Source organism: Ptychodera flava, chromosome 20 (genome assembly GCF_041260155.1).
Source record: "Ptychodera flava strain L36383 chromosome 20, AS_Pfla_20210202, whole genome shotgun sequence".
NCBI lineage: Eukaryota > Metazoa > Hemichordata > Enteropneusta > Ptychoderidae > Ptychodera > Ptychodera flava.
In genome coordinates, this window is record NC_091947.1 from 1861419 (window position 1) to 1884303 (window position 22885).

General features: G+C 37.8%; 2 protein-coding genes across 4 annotated transcripts in view; one reads left to right on the forward strand and one right to left on the reverse strand.

The window, feature by feature from the left end:
* LOC139119738 (dual oxidase maturation factor 1-like) overlaps positions 1-17970 on the reverse strand; it is a 32353-nt gene extending 14383 nt beyond the window's left edge. Inside the window, exon 1 of one of the 2 annotated variants that reach the window (XM_070683613.1) lies at positions 17835-17970. The gene's annotated coding sequence lies outside the window, so the exon portion shown is untranslated. The remainder of the gene's footprint in view (positions 1-17834) is intronic. The other variant, XM_070683614.1, reaches the window with a different exon arrangement.
* LOC139119736 (dual oxidase 1-like) overlaps positions 11283-22885 on the forward strand; it is a 49969-nt gene continuing 38366 nt past the window's right edge. Inside the window, exons 1-7 of one of the 2 annotated variants that reach the window (XM_070683610.1) lie at positions 11283-11443; positions 13073-13209; positions 17599-17691; positions 17882-18043; positions 18859-19049; positions 21434-21638; positions 22346-22512. In XM_070683610.1, the coding sequence (XP_070539711.1) occupies positions 13143-13209; positions 17599-17691; positions 17882-18043; positions 18859-19049; positions 21434-21638; positions 22346-22512 (885 nt within the window). In that variant the 5' untranslated portion in view covers positions 11283-11443; positions 13073-13142. Of the gene's footprint in view, positions 11444-13072; positions 13210-17598; positions 17692-17881; positions 18044-18858; positions 19050-20862; positions 21045-21433; positions 21639-22345; positions 22513-22885 lie in introns of those variants that run through there. The other variant, XM_070683611.1, reaches the window with a different exon arrangement.

A 22885-nucleotide genomic window follows, 5' to 3' on the forward strand; every position in this document is an offset into this window, starting at 1 on the left:
TCTGATGGCAAAATTACAGTATAGGTTCGACAACGTTTCGAAAGCGGTCAGGTTATTCTAGGGGGAAAACAACATCGTTGAAATATAAACGGCGTGGCTGTAACTTCGAGTCAGAAAGCCGATAGATTGAAACTGCGATTTGTTTCTAATTTCTTTTTTTCTGTGAAAATTATGGTCTCCGAGACGTTATAGACAAAGGATGTCTTCAAAAAGTCATTAATTCAATTATACTGAATTTAAGCTTTGAATTCAGTAAAAATGACACAATGATAATTAACTTAAAAATAAATGATTTCAGACGGGACTATGTACATTTAAGCGGAATTTTCCACACAGAATGATATTGATATGACATCTTAAAGAAAGAATCGTTCTATTTAGAGCACACCGTGGAAGCTAGGGGAAGTCCCGCTACCAACCCCACGTATCAGCTCCAACCAATGTGCAGGTGACCAAACTTCCGCCATACCGGATGGTTACGAAAGTATGAACTCACTTTATCGTTTCTAACAAACTTAAAGAAAAATAGAACTTAATGTAGAATCAATCTAATACGGAATGAGCTCCATTTTAATCTGCTGGTGTGTTATATGATTAATCAATATTTGGCAGAAAAAATCTCATTGTGTAGATTTGGTTGGGAGTAGTGCTGTGGTATATTTCGTGTACCAAACTTTTTTTGTTTGTCCCTTCGTAGCAACGGTTTACGTGTTGGTTACCACACCCACCGATTAGAACAAAGCTCATTTCTCTATGCCACAAGATGCTGATACGTCAGCGAAAATATGACTTGTAATGAGTCATCAACACAATGCCTTATTTTAAGAAATGTAATAATTCATTATTCCATTATTCCATCATTCATTATTCCATTACAGTACAAAGTGTCCAACATGTTTAAAGCATGTGAGATAGTGACTTAAACGAAAGAAAGTGTATGAGTTCAAACGTATATATCAGGCCTTATTAAAAAATATGATAATCACCATTCCAAATGACCATAATACAAATAAATCATATTACAAGCAAGCAACAGATAAGGAAGATAGCGTTTGTGTTGGAATGCATGTCTTATTAGAGGATAATTGGTTGTGACTTTGAAGATAGTTTCACAGTTTTTGTTCAGTACGTCCACAGCAAAGATTTGTCCTACCAAAAAGCATGTTGAAACACTCGCCATCAAGTTTGTCAACACATTGTGTATACAGAAAAATTACACTGTTTTCTAAACGTTTGAATTGTAATCCAGACTACTTGTCTAATAACAGTACAATGCATTCTATGCACAGATTGAGTTGAAACATGCATTAGGGAATATAGATCAAAAATCTTCGTCACAAAAGAAAACAAACAAATACAAGTGAAAAAAAAAATCGCCAAAAGTTACAGCTACTGGCCTTTTAAGTTCAAGTTTTGATGATGAGGAAGTGGCAAATCCTTCGATTGACATCGTTATTAGTTGTGACTTTTGATGTAGTGTTTCTCTTGTTAACACATCCAGTATGTATATATGTAATAATAAAAACAATTTTATCAGTGATAATTGCCTTTTAGTCGGACAAAACATTCTTTTATCAACATACGGCCTACCAGTGCAGATTATACAATCGTCATTACGTTAGTAGAGACAATACTTCTTATTGCAATATTCTTAAGAAGAAGAAAGGCAAGATTTGTTTTCTAAAACAAGGATACACAAAATGTAGCCGAAAGTTCCAGCCATTGTCCCCGTAGGTCTGTAAATACTTTCGTTGTGGCGTTATCCATGTAGGGTGGGGTATGTGTGAATTATGACAATAAGGAAATAAGCGAGTCATTTTTAAAATCTAACGGATTACTAGTATGACGAAGTATGTTGATATTGTTTTATTTGAATAAATCTTCAGCTGCAATTTTTTTCGGTTTTTTTTTCTGTGTTCCTGAAATACGTTAGCATGCATGTTCCTGGAAAATGAATTTCCCTGAAACAGTAGTAGTTTAAAGTGATCAAAAACATAATTTCATTGGTGATGAATGGCAACGTTGTCAATTTTTAAAGAATGGTTTAATATTTTTATGACTTGACCTTCGCACCTCGTCCAGGAAGTTCTTACTGAACTCATACTATTTAGCAGAAATTGCCGTTTGGTGAGAATTGTCATCTATCACGACTATTCACTAACATTCCAACTGTACAATACATACGTCGTGGTCCAATCGCCAGTTGATAAACTGGAGGCATCTGTTTTAGTCTTACTTACAATATTTAACATCATTTGATTTCACGATTTTTCTACAGACATATTTGTGTAAAAGCTAAGTGGCATGCGTCTAGTAACATTAAATAGAAATTTGGTTCAAAGTTCGATGATTGAGCTTACAATAAGAAAAGTCTGCAGTGGGCGTATTTCCACCTACGACCAAACAATGTTGTATAGTGACAATGTACAAAGGAATGCTTTGAAAGAAACAAGTTGTTCTAAAATATTACCGGAATATAACCTTAATCTATTCATAGAGGAAAAATAGCAGAGAATTAATCGACGAAATAAACTTTTAATAACTTTACATTTTAGGACTTCCTTTCAGTGTATTAAATGAATCGATTACAATGATAAAGTGTTGTGTTTTTCAAATTTTCAAATCATGTGCATGTGTGTGTCCATGTTTGTGTTAAGGGAGTGAAGACTCATCAACGATGGCTGATCGCGTACTGAGTGGTTGTGTGGTATCATAAGTGATCGAGTCAACTGCCGCATGACATTAGTACACATAGGGGAATGGAATACTGATTTAGTCTCTATCTTTATTGAAATCCCGGTAGATCCAGAGTGGCGGATTCACTGTCGGAGGACGGTGAATTCGAGACTCTAGCTCGGTATTGTGCCCTTGAGCAAGGCACTTTACTCCTCTGTGCTCCATTGGGGGAGTGGGTTATGGGTACCTCATCCTGTAAATGGGCAAAGCACCCGTTGGATGATGGACTGAAATGAAAATAAGCGCCAATCTATTGGTATTGAGTAACGGAAAGTTTTCATTTTTTATTCGTTCTGGTCTTCTGGATGTCTTGAAAAAAGATGTACTGTAGTGTAGTTGTCGTCTAACTAAGCATCTTATATCAGGAATTGCATTTATCAAGAGCAACGACTAGGGACGCTCGGTGACAGAAATGCCACAAAATCACAGAAGCTTGTCAGTTGTGTTAACGTATGCACGGTCCCTCCTTGGTGGAGGGACTGTGACGCCTGTTAATTGCGTTGCTGACAATGAATGGACTTTCGCATTGATCAAGAACTATAAATGAACTATCCTCTCTATGCAAGCAATGACGTCACACTGACGTCATAACGAAATGGCTTACAATGCAGAACAAAGCACCACTTATGTTCTCGTGACCGTCACATCTATTGCTGACCCTGTAAAATCTGTCAAGCTCTATGTGTTAATCTTCAGTGCTTTGTATTTTAAAAAGATTTTCGTTCTTGCTCAAAAATGTGTACAGCTGAATTGTCTGCCCTATTTTGAAAGCTTGACCGAATTTAACATGTATCACTCTATTGTTCATATTTTTACGGCTACACGTATTTTGACTGACAAGAATATACACAAAGTCGCCTTTCACTTAAATTATGGTAATTGACATGACATTAATGGTTTTGATCGTAGACAAGTGGTGGAATCATGGTGGCACCACAAGCAAGCTTTGTTTACGTCAAGCCTTAATCGAGATATGGAGGTACTGTTAGGAAACGTCTGCATAAAAGTCAGCCTTGCAATCTATAGTGGTGTCAACTCCGAAGATATTGATGACTATACTAGTATAAAAGTTCAAAAGCACAGGCGCTGGTTACATTTTTTTTTTTTTAATCAGTCCACCATCCAACGGGCGTTAGCCCAATTACAGGATGAGGTACGCATAACCCACTAACTCCCCCAATGGAGCACTGAGGAGTAAAGTGCCTTGCTCAGGGGCACAACACCGTGCTAGAGTTGTGAACTCACCGTCCTCTGACAGTGAGTCCATTACTCTGGACCTACTGGGTCTTGAACCGTGTCTCGAATCATACATTTGCTGGACGGTGATAATTTTATTGAAGGTTATCCACTCCGAGGTTGATTCATCCTATCTTGTGGAACAGATTAATTGCAACTCTTTGATGAGTACACTTCGTCACTCTGAGACTTTTGAGCCTGCGAGATCTCGCTTAAATGTTAGGGAGTTTTCCTTTCTTCCGAGATCAGTGTCTTTTTGTGCAAATACAATTTTGTTGACATCTTCGCCGATTGGTCTGTCTTCCGTCAAACCGTCAAAGATACTTTGTATAAATAATGTGTGTGTTTTATGTTTGTATCAGATTTTATCTTAGCTTTTATTGTCAGACATGTTTGTGGGTTTTTGCCTGTTGACTCTGAATAAATAAAATAAAAAATAAAATAAAATAAAAATAAAAATCTCTGGTATACTTACTCATGCACACTGCGCAGGTGTTTAAAACAGTCGGCTGCAGAGATAAACCATGCGAGTAACTATCGGCCAGAGTTTCACGTGAGTGCACTGAGTTGTGCATGAATGCAGTCCTGTACCATTGTAATTTCTGAACATGTAGGACTGTGCCCACGTACCACTGCACTCACGCAACGCCAGCGCTGGCATAGCTAGGCACCGGACTGTTTTAAACATCTGCGCAGAGTGTAGGAGTGAGGAGAATGAGAGCTAATCTTTATTTAATAAAATTATCACCGTCCTAGAAATGTATCGAGCTCCTGTGTCTTAAACGTTGCTCTACCATTGAAGGGTATCTACGCAAGTACCAATACATTTGCCGTATTCGCATACACTACTTTTCAGAAAACAAAAAATCAAACAAACAAACAAAAAACCCTGATAAAACTAAATGACTCGAGATCGTCACGGTGATTGTGTTAGCTGTCATTAAAGATGTCAACTTTCAATTAGAGTTCAATTGAGTCGGTATGCTAAGAAATTAATCAATAAGTTGGCCAATTCCATTGTCTGGCCATTGTCCTCCATTGTTTTGTCGTTCCGACCAAACATCATCGCTGTTTTGGTTGTATGATTTATTCAAAATTCAACATTTGCTGCAAAAATTGCAAAGTTTATTTAAAATGGGTTAGTTGGTAATACTGTACGGAATTCAGTGATGTTAGGTTTGTTTATACAGTAGATTTAGTGGGGTAACTTCAGGGGAAATACCACCATGAAAGCTAATACGTTGGTTCAAAGTGACCATTGTCTGAAAAATCAACTCACTCTGAAATATCACTGGATTCTCTGAGTTGTTCTTTGTTTTCATATGTCGACTTGTGTTGTATTTCCTTGTTCAAAATACTTCCTTGTCCCAGTCATTTTTACCCATGCGAGACAAAAAGTTGAATAATTTATCGATTGTTTTGTAATAAGCATTCAAACATTGCCCTGCATTGTTAAGTTGCAACATGATCAACCATGTCAGCAAACGATACACAATGAAATGAATTATTGACAAAAATAAAGTGCCAGGATCGAGATTTCGGTCTTCGCAGGAATTTTCCTGTTGACTGACTTGAAGGTAATCCTTAGGAAAAATGCTATAAACTTCGACATTGAATAATCAAACTCGCACAAATTATTATGCTATTTGAATATATTCATCTCACGCCCCTTGAAAATACTACATCTTTTATACAACATTGCCGAATCGATCGATCGGCGATGTTGCAGTTTGTAAGCTTTTCATTTCTTCCCACGCCTTGTAGCACCTGTTGGACAAGTGCATGCTTATTAAGCGTGTTCACACACAGGCATTGGCCAGCAAACAAATTTCACTTCGCTTAATTCCGAAGCAGGACTCAACAAATTTGCTTCAGTAAGTGTACACGAAGGCTTGATATCACCTGCAACACATACTCACGAAAACTGTACCCAGACGTTATCAACTATCATGAATCGTGATGAATCAAATTATTGAAAGTGGTTACCGAAGAATTCCGATATTATTCTTTGTTATTAAAATGAAGAGTTAATTGATCAGGTTGGCCCTCCACATGGCGTTGATTTGACGCCGTCCTTTCCATTTCCTCTCACATATCTCTGAATAAACTCGAAGGTTTACCTCCAGAGGAAATTGCAGTGCCTTGTTTTGCCCATCTTGTGTAAATTAATGGCAATTGAATGTTTTTAGCAATTAACTCCCTCTCAGTTAAGGTAGTATGCGCCTTGAATGTGAAAGACTTAAACTTTTGCTCAGATTTTCCCCAAGGAATAGTTCAACCACGCTCTTTCAAAACCACGAATGAAAATCGAGGGTCACCGTGCAGATTTTGGTACAAGAGAAACAAATCACCCAAGATTTACCGATATTTGAAATTTAAAATGGCCGCCATCCCTGTGTTAACTCTATGTGGAAAAAAAAAATCGATTTTCGAAAATCTAATACCGTAAAAAGTTTTCTTACACCAACAGCTTTAAAATGAACCGCCACAAGTGGTAGATCAGAAAAGTTTGAGAGTCCGAATATGTGTCCCCGAGGCGGATTCTTCCTTGAGATCACAAGTATTTTAGCATGATTCAAAAAAAAACGACTGATGCAAGCCTCCAACAATACGTCACGTTTACATTTCATTGTGATCCGTTTAAACAGATTCCAATAAAAAGATGATAGCATTAGTTTTATGACGCACATATGAAAATACGACGAAACTTATTCCTTCATATGATCACTCTGTTTGGTCTTCTTCCAGAGATATTTTCCTGTATGTTTTTTGATTACACGACCCAAGTTTCAGTTTTTACTCCATGTCACTCTAAATATGGAAATGCATATCACGGTGAAAATGTGAATAAAATAAGAAGGAAGTCTATTTCACTGTCCCTAATTTTGACAATTACGTAACTGTAATCAAGGTATTCATAAAATACGACCGGTCGAGAGTTGTGTTAGCATGCCTTACTGCAAGAGTATTTGCCTGGCTGTCTGCTTGTGTTACACATCTACATGACCGTGTCATGTTTTCTCCGTGTCCAGAGACTTGGAGCACTTCTACAAAATGGTCCATTTCATTTCAACTACAGATATGCCTTCGATGCCTACTATTAATGTGGCGTTATTCAGGTACAAATGAAATGAGAATACAAATATTTTATAGTACAAGCTGAATTCATGGTATCATTGTCAGTGTGTGAATATTCAGAATGTATGTATGTATGTATGTATGTATGTATGTATGTATGTATGTATGTATGTATGTATGTATGTATGTATGTATGTATGTATGTATGTATGTATGTATGTATGTATGTATGTATGTATGTATGTATGTATGTATGTATCTATGTATGTATCTATGTATGTATCTATGTATGTATCTATGTACCTATGTATGTATCTATACGCACTTGTAACGATCTCTGGATAGAAACAATACTATCAAATACAGTAAATATCGCAATCCACCCATTAATCTGATTAATTGTTCTATTTGTAAGACGAACGGGCAAGGGACCAGGGTCTGAAGTACCTGACTGTTTGAAGACCCCTCGTTACAAGACATCCGATCAGGAAATCAGTGGAAATCTGATCCATCGCTTGCAGGCGTACCTGTCAACCTAACAAGTAAATACTTAAACGGAAACATATGTGTAAATATTCTTCAGGCAAGAAGGCTGTCAGGACATACATTACTATTATTACCTGATATTAACAAGCTTACAAACGGACCGCGGTGGCGAAAGCTCTCCAGTCTTCGTCAAACTGTGACTTTGACAACACAAACATGCAGGAAATGGCACCACGTTCCATTGTGAAGCATTTTCATAATTTGACACATTTGGGAAACATTTGTGAATTTGGCCCTAAAAATTTCATTCAACTGCCCAGTGATCAGTATAGTCGACGAAATATACGTCTATAGTGTAGAATCACGTATTTCCAACAAACAAAACCTCGAAGAAAAAATTTTGGTAATGTTACACCCAGCAACGTTTAGCTTGCCGTACGTTTCATACAAGGAAATAAAAAGTACGTGCAGGTGTCACCTTCCAACAGAATAAGTAGGGACTTAAGGGGGAAGGTTTTACTCTGAAACTTTTCCCTGTAAGTGACACTGTTGATTGATAGCTCGATTTGTAACGTTGAGGACAGCAGCTGGCTATGCATTGTCTGGATCTTCTTGCTTTAGTGACAAAGCAATGAATCCAAAACGATTTTAGAAGTAAGAAGTTTTACCTTTTGGCACAGGTGATTAATTTTATTCCATTTGGCGAATTTCAAAGAAGAAGATAACACGTATGAATTTAATCTCTTCGCCTAGAAGAGAAAAAATAACCTCGTTCCAAGATGTAAATTCAGTTTTCCATTGAGTGTGAAAATGTTTGCTTACGTTAGTGTTTGTCATTGATTTGGGTACAACATCGGTAAAGAAGGCTTTCTGTCTCTGATTTTTCATTTGACCTGTTTATAACATCATACCATTTTCATGGATTTTTTTCTGAATTATTTTAAAACATGGAAGGATACTGACAAGCGTTGAACAACTTCTCTGTAAGATGTCTTTTAAAACACCCACCACGCCACATGATACTTCACACAAATATGTCATTCTTTTCCTTATCAACCAATCAGCCTCTAGATTGTAGAAGACTATAGCTGTAACAATTAACGTTTTTAAAAATCTAACTTTGCTTTTTGTCAACTATGCAGTTCCTTGTTGTACTCGCCAAAGCATGTTTAGATAAACAGTGCTAGTATTCAGCTTGTCTAATGCTGTTGTTGAAAAGTGAATTCTGGTCCGGACTAGAATACAAATGTCAACAAGAACAGTGCACATTACAAGTATCGATGCTGTGTAGACAAGCTGAATGGTAGATGTTTTAACATGATCCGGGATGTAAAACAAGAACTTGTCGACATACAAAACAAAAACAGTGAAAAAAAATCAAAATAAAATATCATCAAAATTTGCAACGCTAGCCGAACACAAATTATTCTATGCAAGTCAATGAAACAAGTAATGCATAATTCGACGTCAATCACTTTTACATGAATTTTTGATCGAAGGACAGTTTAACATGACATTCATTTAAATTTTATACGAAATATAATGTATCATGGCAATTACTATTTAGCGTCATTTTCTCTGCAGTGTAATGAAAACAATAGTCCCAACGACGCCTTCTTATTTGAATGGTAAAGAGAAAGACACTTTTACAGGGCTTCTAACGCGATAAAGATCTGATGAACAAAATGTGGTAGAGTTTTTCGTTTACTGGAACGATCGCGAACAAAGTGGTTGCACAAAATCCTGGAAAATATGACGTATTTCTGTCACTTTAGTGAGAATAACTGAGACTTTCACAATGCTTGCATTTTGTGCACGTGGTTTGCACGTGTTACAGCAGGTGAACATCGTTGCGATGCATGTGACAATGTCCCAACCCCCACACAAAATCTTTATCACGATTTTCAAAATGCGTCGAGTCGAGTAATTATGTCCAAACTAAAATACATACAGCAGGGATTCAGTCGATTCTCACAATCTGAGATATAATATTGATCCTCAAATTGATTCCAATCACCCTCCCTCCCTCACCCCTTCCCTCCATCCCCTCTCTCAGTTTGTCAAGAAGCAAATAATATTGCCTCTGACACGACTTCTCCGTTCTACATATTCTGTATTGGATAGTTCTCGCATAAATGCCAACAAAATTCGAAGCGCGTACGTAATTCTATGTAGTTTTGCCGTATACCATTACAAGCACACTTCTTACAAATCGTTACCATGTGCATATGTAGTCAAGAAGTCTTACTCGAAGAATGACCATAAATGCACAATTAAACAAGAAATTTGTATTTAGAAACACGTTTTCAGTGTTGTGCACTGTCGGATGTCTGCACTATTAGGAACTTGAAAACTTTGAAGTATGGTTTGTTCCATCATATTATAAAATGATTTTCATCGAGGGAAAAAAGCGTGATTACTTATACGGCACGCGAGTGTTATCTGATAACGCAAGATAATTCATCACGCAAACTACGATACGAAGATGAGTTTACTTCATCGTTCTGTTGAAACTTAGTGCATGATCAGACTATAGAGCAAGAACTTCTTACTTCTATAACTTTTCTGCATTTGCTCTCATGTTAGAGACTTACTTGATAAAATATTCTTCAGCTGGGTTTGATATTCAAATTTAAGTTAGTGTCGTGCAGACAGCTTGTGATAAACTATATTCCTTCACGGGCTATCGCACCGAAGCGGTAATTTCTCTAGCTTCAGAAACTTGTCATTCGATTCAAAGCATTGAAAGCAGTGAGGCCGAGCTATCATAGTCCTTATGGGACTATCCATCCCATTGTATGGTTTATCATTTTATAATGAATGTGAGTTAACGACACCGTAAATCCAGAACGGATTCAACAACAATGTCACGGTCTGAAAAACAGCTTGAATGAGTTACGGCCAAGGATAAGTTTTCCAGTTGATACAGTACACGGTGTAGCAGGGACTGTGCAGTAATGAATATTGGATAATGACGCGTATAGTGGTGTAGACTATTCGATAGTCTGTATGTCTGAAATAATCTTCAAATAAAACACGGCATAATATATACTGATTTGTGTATAAAAGCAATCCCTCACAGGACCACAGAAAAAAAGACCGTTACACGATAGCGTAAAAGACCGACCTATCTCTACATTGGATTTTAATCAGATTGGTACGAAATCATCATTAAACTTTCTTACGAGTGTGCGGAGAAAGGACGTGATTATGTTACAGATAAGTGGTTTATTTTTTGTGAAGGAGCGACGTTATTAAATCAGTACTTGAAGTCAAACGTGTTCCTACATTGTCTTTGTCTCTGTTTAAATAATACATGCCAAATTTATTATCGACAAACCCATAACTGCAGTGATTAATAAAATGCTATCTGTGACACTTCAAATAAATACGGTAATATCTAGCTTGCAAATAGTTGGGAAAAAAGAAGACACAGACCTAGCCATAGACAGACACACTCCCCTGTTCAAGGACACAAAAATAACAAAAAGAAAGGTATGTCATTGTTACCGTTCCCAACGGCATTCGATGGTCTTTCGGCGGTAGGAGGTCCATCTGATTGTTATTGACACTGCCGCTTTCGACAAAGGTATGCAGGTCATAAATCTAACTATGACGTCGCATAAACACTGGCAGACATTAGTCACCTGGACAAGGGGGTTTCCCCCAGGCAAGCCCCTTCAAGAAACTCGTATAAAGTACAATCATGCTTTCACAGAGACGAAAAGTAATTGTGTAGTACAAGTACCACCCAGACAGCCGTCGCGGCCAAGAGCGCGTCTGTCATTGGTCACAACAAAGTAAAGCTGAGACGTGGCAAAGTTTTTAAGAAATCACAATCAGGAACTTGGTACAGACAGAAGCTAAACCGTCTTGTTATAACTGGTATTAGTCGAAGAAGTCAAGGGTGAGTGTTAACTTGTTTATGTAACGTCCAATGAAAAGATTTTACTGCTTTTTGACTACAGTTCAAGAGCTAACCAAATACTCCTCGGGACGAATTTTCTATTCACGTAGCGAAACGCAATTTTTTAACATTTTATACGGGCAAATTGTAAGTAAATGGACCCTCTACGCACTCAGCATCAGCTTATATAGTAATGTACATTTTATATATTGATAAGATTTTTGTTGATTATCAGGACAGTTAATTAGGTGTGTGCCTGAGATATGTTCACGTTTCAAACGATACTTGTACGATCTTTGTGTGAAGTATCATTCCGACCTCACTTGAAAAGTTTATCGGATGACAATAGATTTATTTGACCGTTGCCATAGACATTTGATTTAGTTTCAAGATAACTGAAGGGCATATTGAAATGCAAATATCGTAAATAACGACCGAAGGTGAACGAGATTCAAGTTACTTTGCGGATGCATGGGAAGGATTTGAATCTCACCCGGTGATGAGCCATCGTTTGTATCAGAAAGATTATCGAGATAGCACGAATCTCTCAGAATTCAAACTTATAGACACATTACCTTTGACTTGCCTTCTTGTCCCTTGGTTTCGTCTCTTCTTCACCGCTGCACAGGGGGACAGTCAAGATGAGTACAGGGGAATAAAATAAAGCCAACGCGGCTTACATGTGATTTTAATGACATTCTACAATCGAGATTGATTTCTCTTCCCTTTTAAATTTTAATTGAGTTTTATGGTCGAACAATAATCCAATTAAGAGGGCTTAGACATTGAGACGCAAACAGAGTTTTACGGTTGCAATGCAGCCTCGTAGGCGTTGTCACGGCCAGTAACGCTACCGGTAAGTCGAGTAACATTATACTCAGACAAGTCTCATCTGGTTTACTCGTACTTGTTCGCCGTGAATAAATTAGCTGCAGGGAGTAAGACTAGTGACTTAAGGTCTTAACCAACCTTTATTCTTCGCTCACATGGACAACTTGGAAATTTCGCAACTCCCGGGTACTAGGAAATACAGTTGCCACTATACGGTAATTGTAATAAACACAAGGCAACTAAGACTAGGTTCAAAGACTCCGTAATTAACCGTCGTACTACGAGCAACTCTGGACTGACGAATAAATACCAACGAAAACCAATTTGCGACAAGTGTTAATTCGAATACTTTGAATGTATGGCCTAGCGATACACCGATACACATACAGGCACGCTCACGCATACGTACATTTTATGTATCTATCTATGTATCTATGTATCTATCTATCTATCTATCTATCTATCTATCTATCTATCTATCTATCTATCTATCTATCTATCTATCTATCTATCTATCTATCTATGTATGTATGTATGTATGTATGTATGTATGTATGTATGTATGTATGTATGTATGTATGTATCTATGTATCTATCTATCTATCTATCTATCTATCTATCTATCTATCTATCTATCTATCTATCAAACGTAACGATGGGTACGCACAGTCGTGGCTTCTGCTGAACATTAAAATTATGCATACACCTAGAGCTCATCTCTTTGCCGAGAAGACATCTGTCTTTTTCAGATAGTGATAAACTGTGCTTATATGTTTATATATTTACTTCTCTCAATAGGTTATCTCAAGTCGTCTTGAAGAAAAAATAAAGTATTGTTGTTGTCATTGTAAAGAAATAACCCTCAAGCATGGACACCACAGTGTGTCATCATCTTCAGAGATTGGTCTTACTTTGTATCTTCACCGTCACATTAGGTAAGTGGTAGATTGGTCCCCTGTCACCTGGCTGAGGTACTGGCTGCAAGGCGTTCACGCTACGATCTACGCAACAGCCTGCCATTAGAGCGACTGTCTGCTGTTGTTTAGTACTTCAATTTATTATATGTTTCGATACTTACATGCCCACAGACTTGAAGCATGTCTAGGTAAGTGGCAAAATGGGAGCGAAACTGCACAACAAATCTATGTTGTATATTACGGAATATCATTTGCATTGTCGCAGAAATCTCATCATAAGCGGAGTTACTCAATTTGAAACGCAATTTCGTGTAGTTCTGAAGAACGATGCAATATCGCGTTATTAGGTGTAAATCTAGTCTTCAAACACTATAAACAGCATGGTCCTCATGCGCTGTGTTTCACATAACCGACAATTTCTCGACCGGTCTACACAAAATTGGTACGGAAGTACCGCCAAGGGCAGATCGATCCGCGCGGCTTGGCCAGGTCGTCGGCTTGCTACTGTTTTTTGTCAGGGAGGGTCCCTTCCAAGAATAAACACCACTTGCCTAGCGATGTTGGCACTTGTAGAACTCGGGGAACAATGCTCAGGTGGGCGATAACAAGTGAACTTATGAAACTTTTGAGATTTACGACCCGCACAAGTATTGTGATCTGAAGCACTACGTACTAGGAAGTGTATCAAGTTATAATTGCAATTTCCGCATCTGTATATCAATAATATTTCTCAAGAATTCATACAACTTCATTTAAATCCAATCGAATTACGTCACTCTACCCCTACAGGTGTTTTCGAAATGTTAGTCATACCTTAGTTCCTTTGATGGTTGGTTTGATTACGCATCGACGTATTACGCATTTTGTCGAATTGTTGGAGTTAATACATACAACGAAAGTATGAAAGCTGCTATTTTGATTAAGATGACTATCATTTAAACCCAGTAAAAATACAAAATTTATGACTTCCTGATCAAAAATGAAAAAAGACTGGAGCAGAAGGAGTTTTACAAACATTTACTGGCGCGGAAGTTTTGATTTTTGTGTGTGGTGTTAAAAACATTTGAATCATTTTCCCGTGATAATGTTTGACATTTTCATTCCGACTGATTGCTCTTGAACAAATGTGATAAGAATTGTAACGACACCCCATATTTAACATTTTTGAAAGAAACAATCAAACGATAACAATATATTCAAACATCAGATGATGTCATGTTCAAGTGTAGAAAAATATAATCAATACCTATAGCTTAGTAGCAAGACAAACAGTTACAGGAAGTGCTTGATAATGTCGAAGTGCGCCAGTCTATTTTATCAAAACTCTTCGACAAAATTTGAAAAGACATCAATATCTTACTTTAAAGATCCGACGTTGAATTTATTCATTTGTTTTGTTGAAAGAGGTTCTCTTCCTCCTAATATCAATTATAACGCTATTGATTAATGTAGGCACAGTCGTAAATAGCCTGTCTTGAAATATCCCTGCAATTTTCTGATAATAGAATGGTAAGTGTGCAAAGACCGGCGGCACTGAGAAGACTGTGCTTGTTCCATTTCAATGGGTTCAGGACATAGCAAAAGCTGACATTAAGAAACAAATGCAATCATGTTGGAAACTGTGAAAATTGGCGCAAGTTTGTGCGAATGGGCTAAACAGAAGAGTTTAATCGCGGATAACTACCACAAGTTGTACGAGGCCTAATACATCGGGTGCAACGGATTTCCACCAGCGTGCCGACATGGAATCTTATGACGGAAGAGATACGTCGTCACTTGTGTAATATGAGCGTTAGGAATTTCGGCAACATTCAAACACGATAGCATGCATGAGATCGTAGAAACAGTGGAGGGTATGGCTACCATTATGAAAAGTGAAAGTAATTTAAATTGAGGGCACCTGACGTCGGGATGCGAAGTTTTACTGCAGCCATGTCTATTTACAAAAGAACGCGACTGAATGGTCCCTTGCGGCTATTCTTTGTTTTGGATGAATTATTACAACGATTTCAAGGCTGTGAAGCCATGTTCAGTGATGTCAGACTCTGAAAATGTTGTGTGGTTTGCTGGAACTGATTTTAGGAGTGTTACATTTATACTATCAAGGGTGATTTGTGCTTTTCATGACACGTTGAACTGTTCTTCTTCTATTTCGGACTGATAGTTTTGGTAATATTCACAAGCATTATGTCCAAAAATACAGCAAAACGACAGATATGTTTCTCATTTACCCCGATAGTGAAATAAGGCTATATACCTTTTCATATCCGTTTATTTTCCAAAGGAAAATGAGTGATTGGTCTCGTTGCCGAAATGACAAATGACTGTTGATAATTTCTAATCTATTTAACAAAAAAGCGGAATTAATATTTTAAAGCGGTCGTTCAAAACTCTCTTCTCCAAGGAGTACGTTATGACTTGGAGTGTCATGCAATAAAACATGCTGCACTTCTTTAGGGGCAGCGAAAAATTAGGATAAAAAATACCGGTTTTATCGTCACCGGAAAATAAGTGTAAATGAAGAAAATGTATATGTGGCAACTCTCGTCTTATGATGCTATCGGGGAACTGCTCCATTCTGTAAGTTGCGAACAGAATATGCAGTCTAGTCTTCAAGTAATATGGATTTAGAAGTCGCGGTGAGACGTGACTTTATTTATATTGCCTGCCATCTAATATGAACTTCTTTCTCATATGATCGTAATTCATTTTTATTTTCTTAATAATCTGTATTTACCCATTGTATTCTTGAGAAAAATCTTCTCGTGATACACAGAATTTCTGACTCTCCATACTTGTTCATTTTAAAGCGTATAATTGCTGACGGTACTTTTATTACCACATGAAGACGTTGTGAAACATATCACGGTATCACGCCGTACCAAGCGGCTGTGACGTAAGGATCCGATATTAGGTTTAAACCCGTCACGTCAACTTGCTTTTTTATATTTGCATAAGGTGAAATGAAGGATATCAGGTCCAATAATAAATACCAACACAGCACAGCAATAGTATTTATACTAACTGCTATGACGTCATCATGATCAGCGCCTGCTCTGTCTGTGTTGGCGTTGTATGAACATTTTGTTGTTACTGGAATTTTGACACATGGGTGCTAGAAATGTACAGAGAATGTGAGACTTTGACGCCTTGGGATTACAAGTACATAAATAGCGATTGATTTGATTTCATTCAATAGATTTACAGTGTGGACTTTGACAGGCAGTGACTTGAATGTGCATGTTAAGATCTGTCGATAGTGTGAGCAGTTGACGGTAATTTATTCATTGTATTTCTAAATTGCCACTCATGTCGCAAGACGGTTCATTGCCCAAGTAGGTTACTCAACACTCAGGCGGCAAATCAAGAAATTAGTCAACAGTTTGACTCTCACAGCACCTCGATCAGTACATAGCAGTCAAATCTATTTTACACAGCTTGTTTGTCCCACAGTAGTCACAGACTAGGGAGAGGTAAATAGCGCCATTTAGGTTGTGTTTATTCGGGCAAAGACCCCCCTCAAAACAAGCGTACACTACGCCGACCTATCCAAGCTGTGAAGTCCAGACAGTCTCCCTTGACGGCAAGACCTAGGACAGGGTCACCTTGCAAAGGCCTTGTGAGGCCCAGGAAGAGCTCTTGTGAAATGTGTTATGTTAGGAATATCTCTTTTCAACGGATCGCTTAAACTACTCATACGATATGGCAAACAAATTTGAAGGGTCCAAAACGTGGGTGGATTTTGTCTAATGTTCGAACCGATCACGATTTGTTAGGAAATAACCTTAAATCGATAAATCATGCTGGAGAAGGAGACTGTGTTGACAACACAAAGGACAAAAACAGTGAACACATGAAAGTTAACATGTACGCAAAAAAAGCGTATAGGCATATATGCGTCGTTGCCATGGTGTAAATTGCCAAACTATTGTGATTTGTCATTCAGCATAGTTATTTTAAGTAAGTGAAATCGCATCATCGTCGGTAACATGCAGAGAGAGAGAGAGAGAGAGAGAGAGAGAGAGAGAGAGAGAGAGAGAGAGAAGAGAGAGAGAGAGAGAGAGAGAGAGAGAGAGAGAGAGAGAGAGAGAGAGAGAGAGAGAGAGAGAGAGGGGAAGGGGGAAACAGAGGGGGAACAGAGGCAGAGACAGACACAGAAAGACAGAGAACTGCACGACTTTGTCAAAATTATAAATGAAATATATCGAAATGTTAACATTGCATGCAACGCTTTTCGAATCGTTAGTAATCTCGATACACAATCATATTCGTGCAATATTTCAAAGTCAGACAGAACTCAGAATATTACAGATTGGACAGAGAATAATAGAATAATTCTGACGATTAGCGAATACGTCATATCCAATGAGTCGGGCACAATGTAAAACATCTGCTTTCATTTTCCAGGCTCGATCGGTCAAAGCGAAGACAAGGGATTCGAGACAGAACCGTACGATGGGTTTTTTAACAACTTAGCCCATCCCGACTGGGGAGGAGCAGGTATGTTTCTACCTACAGCCATCATATTTGACGACCAGTATTTCTCATATTAGATTAGATCCAAGTATCATTGTATGACTTATTTAAGAGAAACTTTCACAAACTAAAAAAATAATATGTATTCACCGGTTAAAAAATCCTACCTATATTGGTCTTTAACTTTCCGCCGTACAATTAATTCCTTCCGTAGATACGACATTAACGCGGTCCTTACCGGCAGCGTACAGCGATGGTGTTTACCAACCGTCAGGTACTGACAGACCTAACCCACGGTCAATCAGTCGTGCTGTTATGGACGGCTGGACTGGCCACGGATCATACCTTAACAGAACTGCACTGTTAGTCTTTTTCGGTGAGTTGCTTAAAAACTAACGTCTTTCCTGTTGTCACTGGTGCTGATTGTCGTAGCTCCGCCAACCAGAAGCATTATTAAACGTCTGCACATACCTGTTCAGTTGAAGCATAGAAAAACACAACAATACACTGAAGGTCAGACGATGCTTTCAAGGCCAGGAAATGATGTCAATTTATACTCCCCTTAAAGGTGTTCAACGCAAACTTGGTGCGGTTTCACCTGAGGGCACTGTACTGAAAGGGGAGCGTTCACCTCTATGAGGTGGCAACATGTTTAACGTAGTAGAAATTTGTCGTTAGGGAAATGTATACGAAGAACAGGTTTCAAATGAATCTGGTCAAATCTGTGAACATACAAATAGTGCCATTGAAAGCTATCATATCGTTATTTAACGACCTGGACTTGTATCATAACCTGTAACCGGTGATAGATGTAAGCATAAAGGCTTTCGATTTTCAAACTATAAATACATAAATTTGTGAATAAACGATTAATCATTTCATGTAATGTATTGTCATCTGAAAAAATGCCATACGTTTTCAATATGAGTGATGTTTTGTCGAAAGCTTTTAAATCAGTTTCTTCAGTTAAGACATATTAAAATCTTCCTTGTCAAAATACATCAGAAATAAACCCAAGGAGTGGCAAGATCCTTATCACACAGAGAAGTGAATATATTTGCCAGAAGAGATCGTCCATATAGCAAAGTATTGGAATGTTGTCTCGCTTGAAGTCATGTTTACTAATAGCCATTTCCTCAGTACCCCTGAAGTCTGACTTCCAACAATACACTATACTCTGCTGTCTTACAGGGCAACAGATCGTGGAAGAAATCTTAGATGCTCAGAGACCAGGGTGTCCGCCGGAATACTTCAACATTCCAATCCCAAAGGGTGACCCTGACTTTGATCCTCATGGCAGAGGCGATGTGGAAACACCTATTTTAAGATCTCGCTATCAACAGACTTCAACAGGATACTCACCAAATGTACCAAGGGAACAGGTGAGATATTACGGCTGTCCTTTTCTAGATTCTTTTTTGATAAATATTCATCTATTTAATTGGTTGGTTTGTAAGTCAGTCAGTCAGTCAGTCAGTTTTTCCGTCCGTCCGTCTGTCTGTCTGTATGCCTATCTATCTATCTATCTATCTATCTATCTATCTATCTATCTATCTATCTATCTATCTATCTATCTATCTATCTATCTATCTATCTCCATCCCCCCACCAATCCATCCATCCATCACACTTCTGATAAATATTCATCTATTTAATTGGTTGGTTTGTAAGTCAGTCAGTCAGTCAGTCAGTTTTTCCGTCCGTCCGTCTGTCTGTCTGTATGCCTATCTATCTATCTATCTATCTATCTATCTATCTATCTATCTATCTATCTATCTATCTATCTATCTATCTATCTATCTATCTATCTATCTACCTATCTATCTATCTCCATCCCCCCACCAATCAATCCATCCATCACACTTCTGATAAATATTCATCTATTTAATTGGTTGGTTTGTAAATCAGTCAGTCTGTCCGTCTGTCTGTCTGTCTGTCTGTCTGTCTGTCAATCAATCAATCAATCAATCAATCAATCAATCAATTAATTAATCAATCTATCTATCTATTTCTCCATCTATCTATATATCTATCCATCCGCCAATCCATCCATCCATCCATCCATCACCCATCCCTCCCCTCCTCCCTCCTTCTCTCTCTCTGCCCCCCTCTCTCTCCATCCATCCATCCATCCATCCATCCATCCATCCATCCATCCATCCAACCATAACGGAATTACTGGTAGTGGATTCCATAAGTATTGTAGTGTTAGTCAGTTCCATTGATTTGCATATGAAAACGCAAGGAAAAGTAATCGTCAATTGCCGTTTTCTTGAAACTTCAATGAAGCACTTGCCACAAGAAGGCACTTTTATTTAAAAAAAGAGAAAAAAAAGAAGAAAAAAAGAAGGCACTTTTATTCGAAAAGTTGTGTCACTGTACCAGCTTTCAAGATGAATTGCCTAAGCTATTTCTCTCTTGGCGAAAAATATGTGAAGAATGCTGATTAAGCAGTTTTGTGGTGCTTTTGATAAATATAGCTATGTACATCTTCATTGTTTGATGAGCACACACTGGTTGGTATCTTTTTGTATATTTGACAGTAATTTGCATAATGATGAACGTTTAGCAATATTTGAAAAAAGGATGCGACAAAATTGCAATCTTCATCAGCTCTCTGTACATCGTCGAGCGAGGGCTGGAATTTACTGTATAGACATTTGAGGTGCATAAAATCGAAGGAGGATACATTTTTGTCCAATGTATGTCAAAAAGCACCTTTGCAGCACCTTTCTCACTAAATTTCTTGTCTACACTCTATTTATTTCAATTTGGTACAACTTCGCGATCACGTTCTTAAAGTTTCATGTAAAAGTGTTTGAGAGTAGTAGGCCTACTCAGTTACTGCCATTTCGATATCATAATATGATATCGGACTGAAGATGGAAAACACTTTTATATAAGATTAGGCCTAAAAAAATTCTACACTTTGAAGAAAAGTAACAAACTACATTCATACGGCTACATATTTACAGTGGAAATTTGTCGTTATACTGTGCTTGTTATATAAAAAATGATGATTTTGCTCACTGACGGTAATTCTGAAAAAAAACAAAACCATCTAGTCAACCAAGAACCACGGTCCCCTTTGTGGAGGGGACGTGAGCCAACGCAACAGTAGGAACACGTATACGCTGTCGACGGACGGGATGCATTCGCTCTTTATCATTGACATTTGAGGGCGCTGTTTAACACTCCCTCCGGAAGTTCTGTCTGCACACTGCACATGCATGCAGTGATTGATTTGCTGGTTTTGGTACGCTCATACTGCTCGGTGGACCTCTCAGAAATTTTCAACACGGGGTTACATCAGTGTCACCCCATCATGTTTCTGAAATTAGTCGATACCGGAAATGGCATCTGTGAAACGACATACCGGTAAACTTCACGTTAAACCCGTAACTCCTTTTCTACTGTTCCGAGGCCATTTTTAGTTGCAGTACAGTGTAGTTGAACGACAAAATATAGCACTTACAGAGAGATGCTATTTTCCTCAATAACTATGTGCAGTCCTGGTTTCGTTGACTTAGACCAGAAAGAGAAGTTCATTTACATCTTTAGTCAGTTTTACCCCTTTAAGTATATTTCAAGTACTTTACTTTCTCTCCCAGCAGCAGCTACAAGCAGTGTTTGTTAATCCTTGTAACGTTGAACTGTAAAGGTATTTTTGCCTTACCACACTTCGTTTAACTGTACAGGTATTTTTGCCTTACCACACTTCTTAAGTGTGTTGTTGCGCAATAAACATCATTATTTATGTCTTTCAGATTAACGAGATCACTCCATGGCTTGATGGAGGGTTAGTCTATGGTGTCGCCAAGGCATGGACCGATGCTCTGAGAAGTTTTGAAGGTGGCAAGTTGAAATCTTCTGCTGATGGACGATTTCCAGCCAGGAATGATATCGGGTTACCAATGGCAAACCCACCGCCACCAAGAGACCACTATCTTAAAGATGCTAAACGATTCTTTAGTAAGTTTCAATCCTGGATTCCAATGTGAGGAATATGAGTATCCGTGCTTTGCAGTGAAAGGTCTTGGCTGATCAGTGATCATTTTGTTTGTGTGAAATAATATGTGCTACGCCAAGACAAAATTTTAATTATATATATATATATATATATATATATATATATATATATATATATATATATATATATATTATTAAATACGTAGATAAACAATTTATACAGTTGATTAATTCTCTCAGTTCAGTGTTTCAGTAACTAAAAAGTTCATTGCTGAAGATAATAGTCTAGTGTATCAATCAGTTTTCTAAATTACCCAATGGTTATCATAAGCCCTTTTCATTGGAGCCATACACTTTGATAGCTCAGTACTGGACACTTTCTAGTTGCTCTATGCATTATCTATGAATTTTTATCAGTGAAGGTAAAGTACTTGAGGTCACAATTTTCTCTGTCTTGTGGAGAAGGGACCATAAGATAGCAGAACTTCCCTTCCATTGATATGAGATCATTTACCTGCTGGCATTTATGACCTAGAAACTCCACACCTACCAGTTAGACCTAGGGTAGGAAAATGGAAATGCTAGGCTTAGGTCAAGTATCCAGATACATCTGATTAATGTCAGGGGGTAACTCTCCCAGAAGCTTTTCATGAAGTAAAATATATCTAACCTGAAAGTTTAATGGGTATGTATTTACATTTTGATTACAGTGCTTGGTAACCCCCGTGGCAATGAGAATCCTTTTCTCCTAACATTTGGAGTGTTGTTATTCCGGTGGCATAATCTGTTGGCTGAGAGATTTCAACAAGCACACCCTGACTGGGATGATGAAAGGGTCTTCCTTACGGCTAGAAAGTGGGTCATTGCAACCCATCAGGTTGGTATTGCAACAATTTAATAAAAAAACTCAAAATAGATAGAGTAGTCAGGTTACAAAAAAAATAGCTTGTAAAGACCACAATTACTATTTTACAGATTATATAAAGTTTCTTAATTCAAATTTAATTTGAAAAGTCTAGTATAGTATTGGTGTTAGCTGCAACAGCAGCTGACAACCCTGTTTTCAGACATAAGAGATGAGAATACTGATGCAAATTCTAATATCTACCAAAAATACAAGCTGATGAGTGGATTTTGTCTAATTATGAATGATTAGTACAAGTTGAGGCCAACATGAAATATGATTAAACTATGCTAAATGACGGTCATGTCATTTAACTATAAAAATGGAGGCATCAAATGAAATAGAA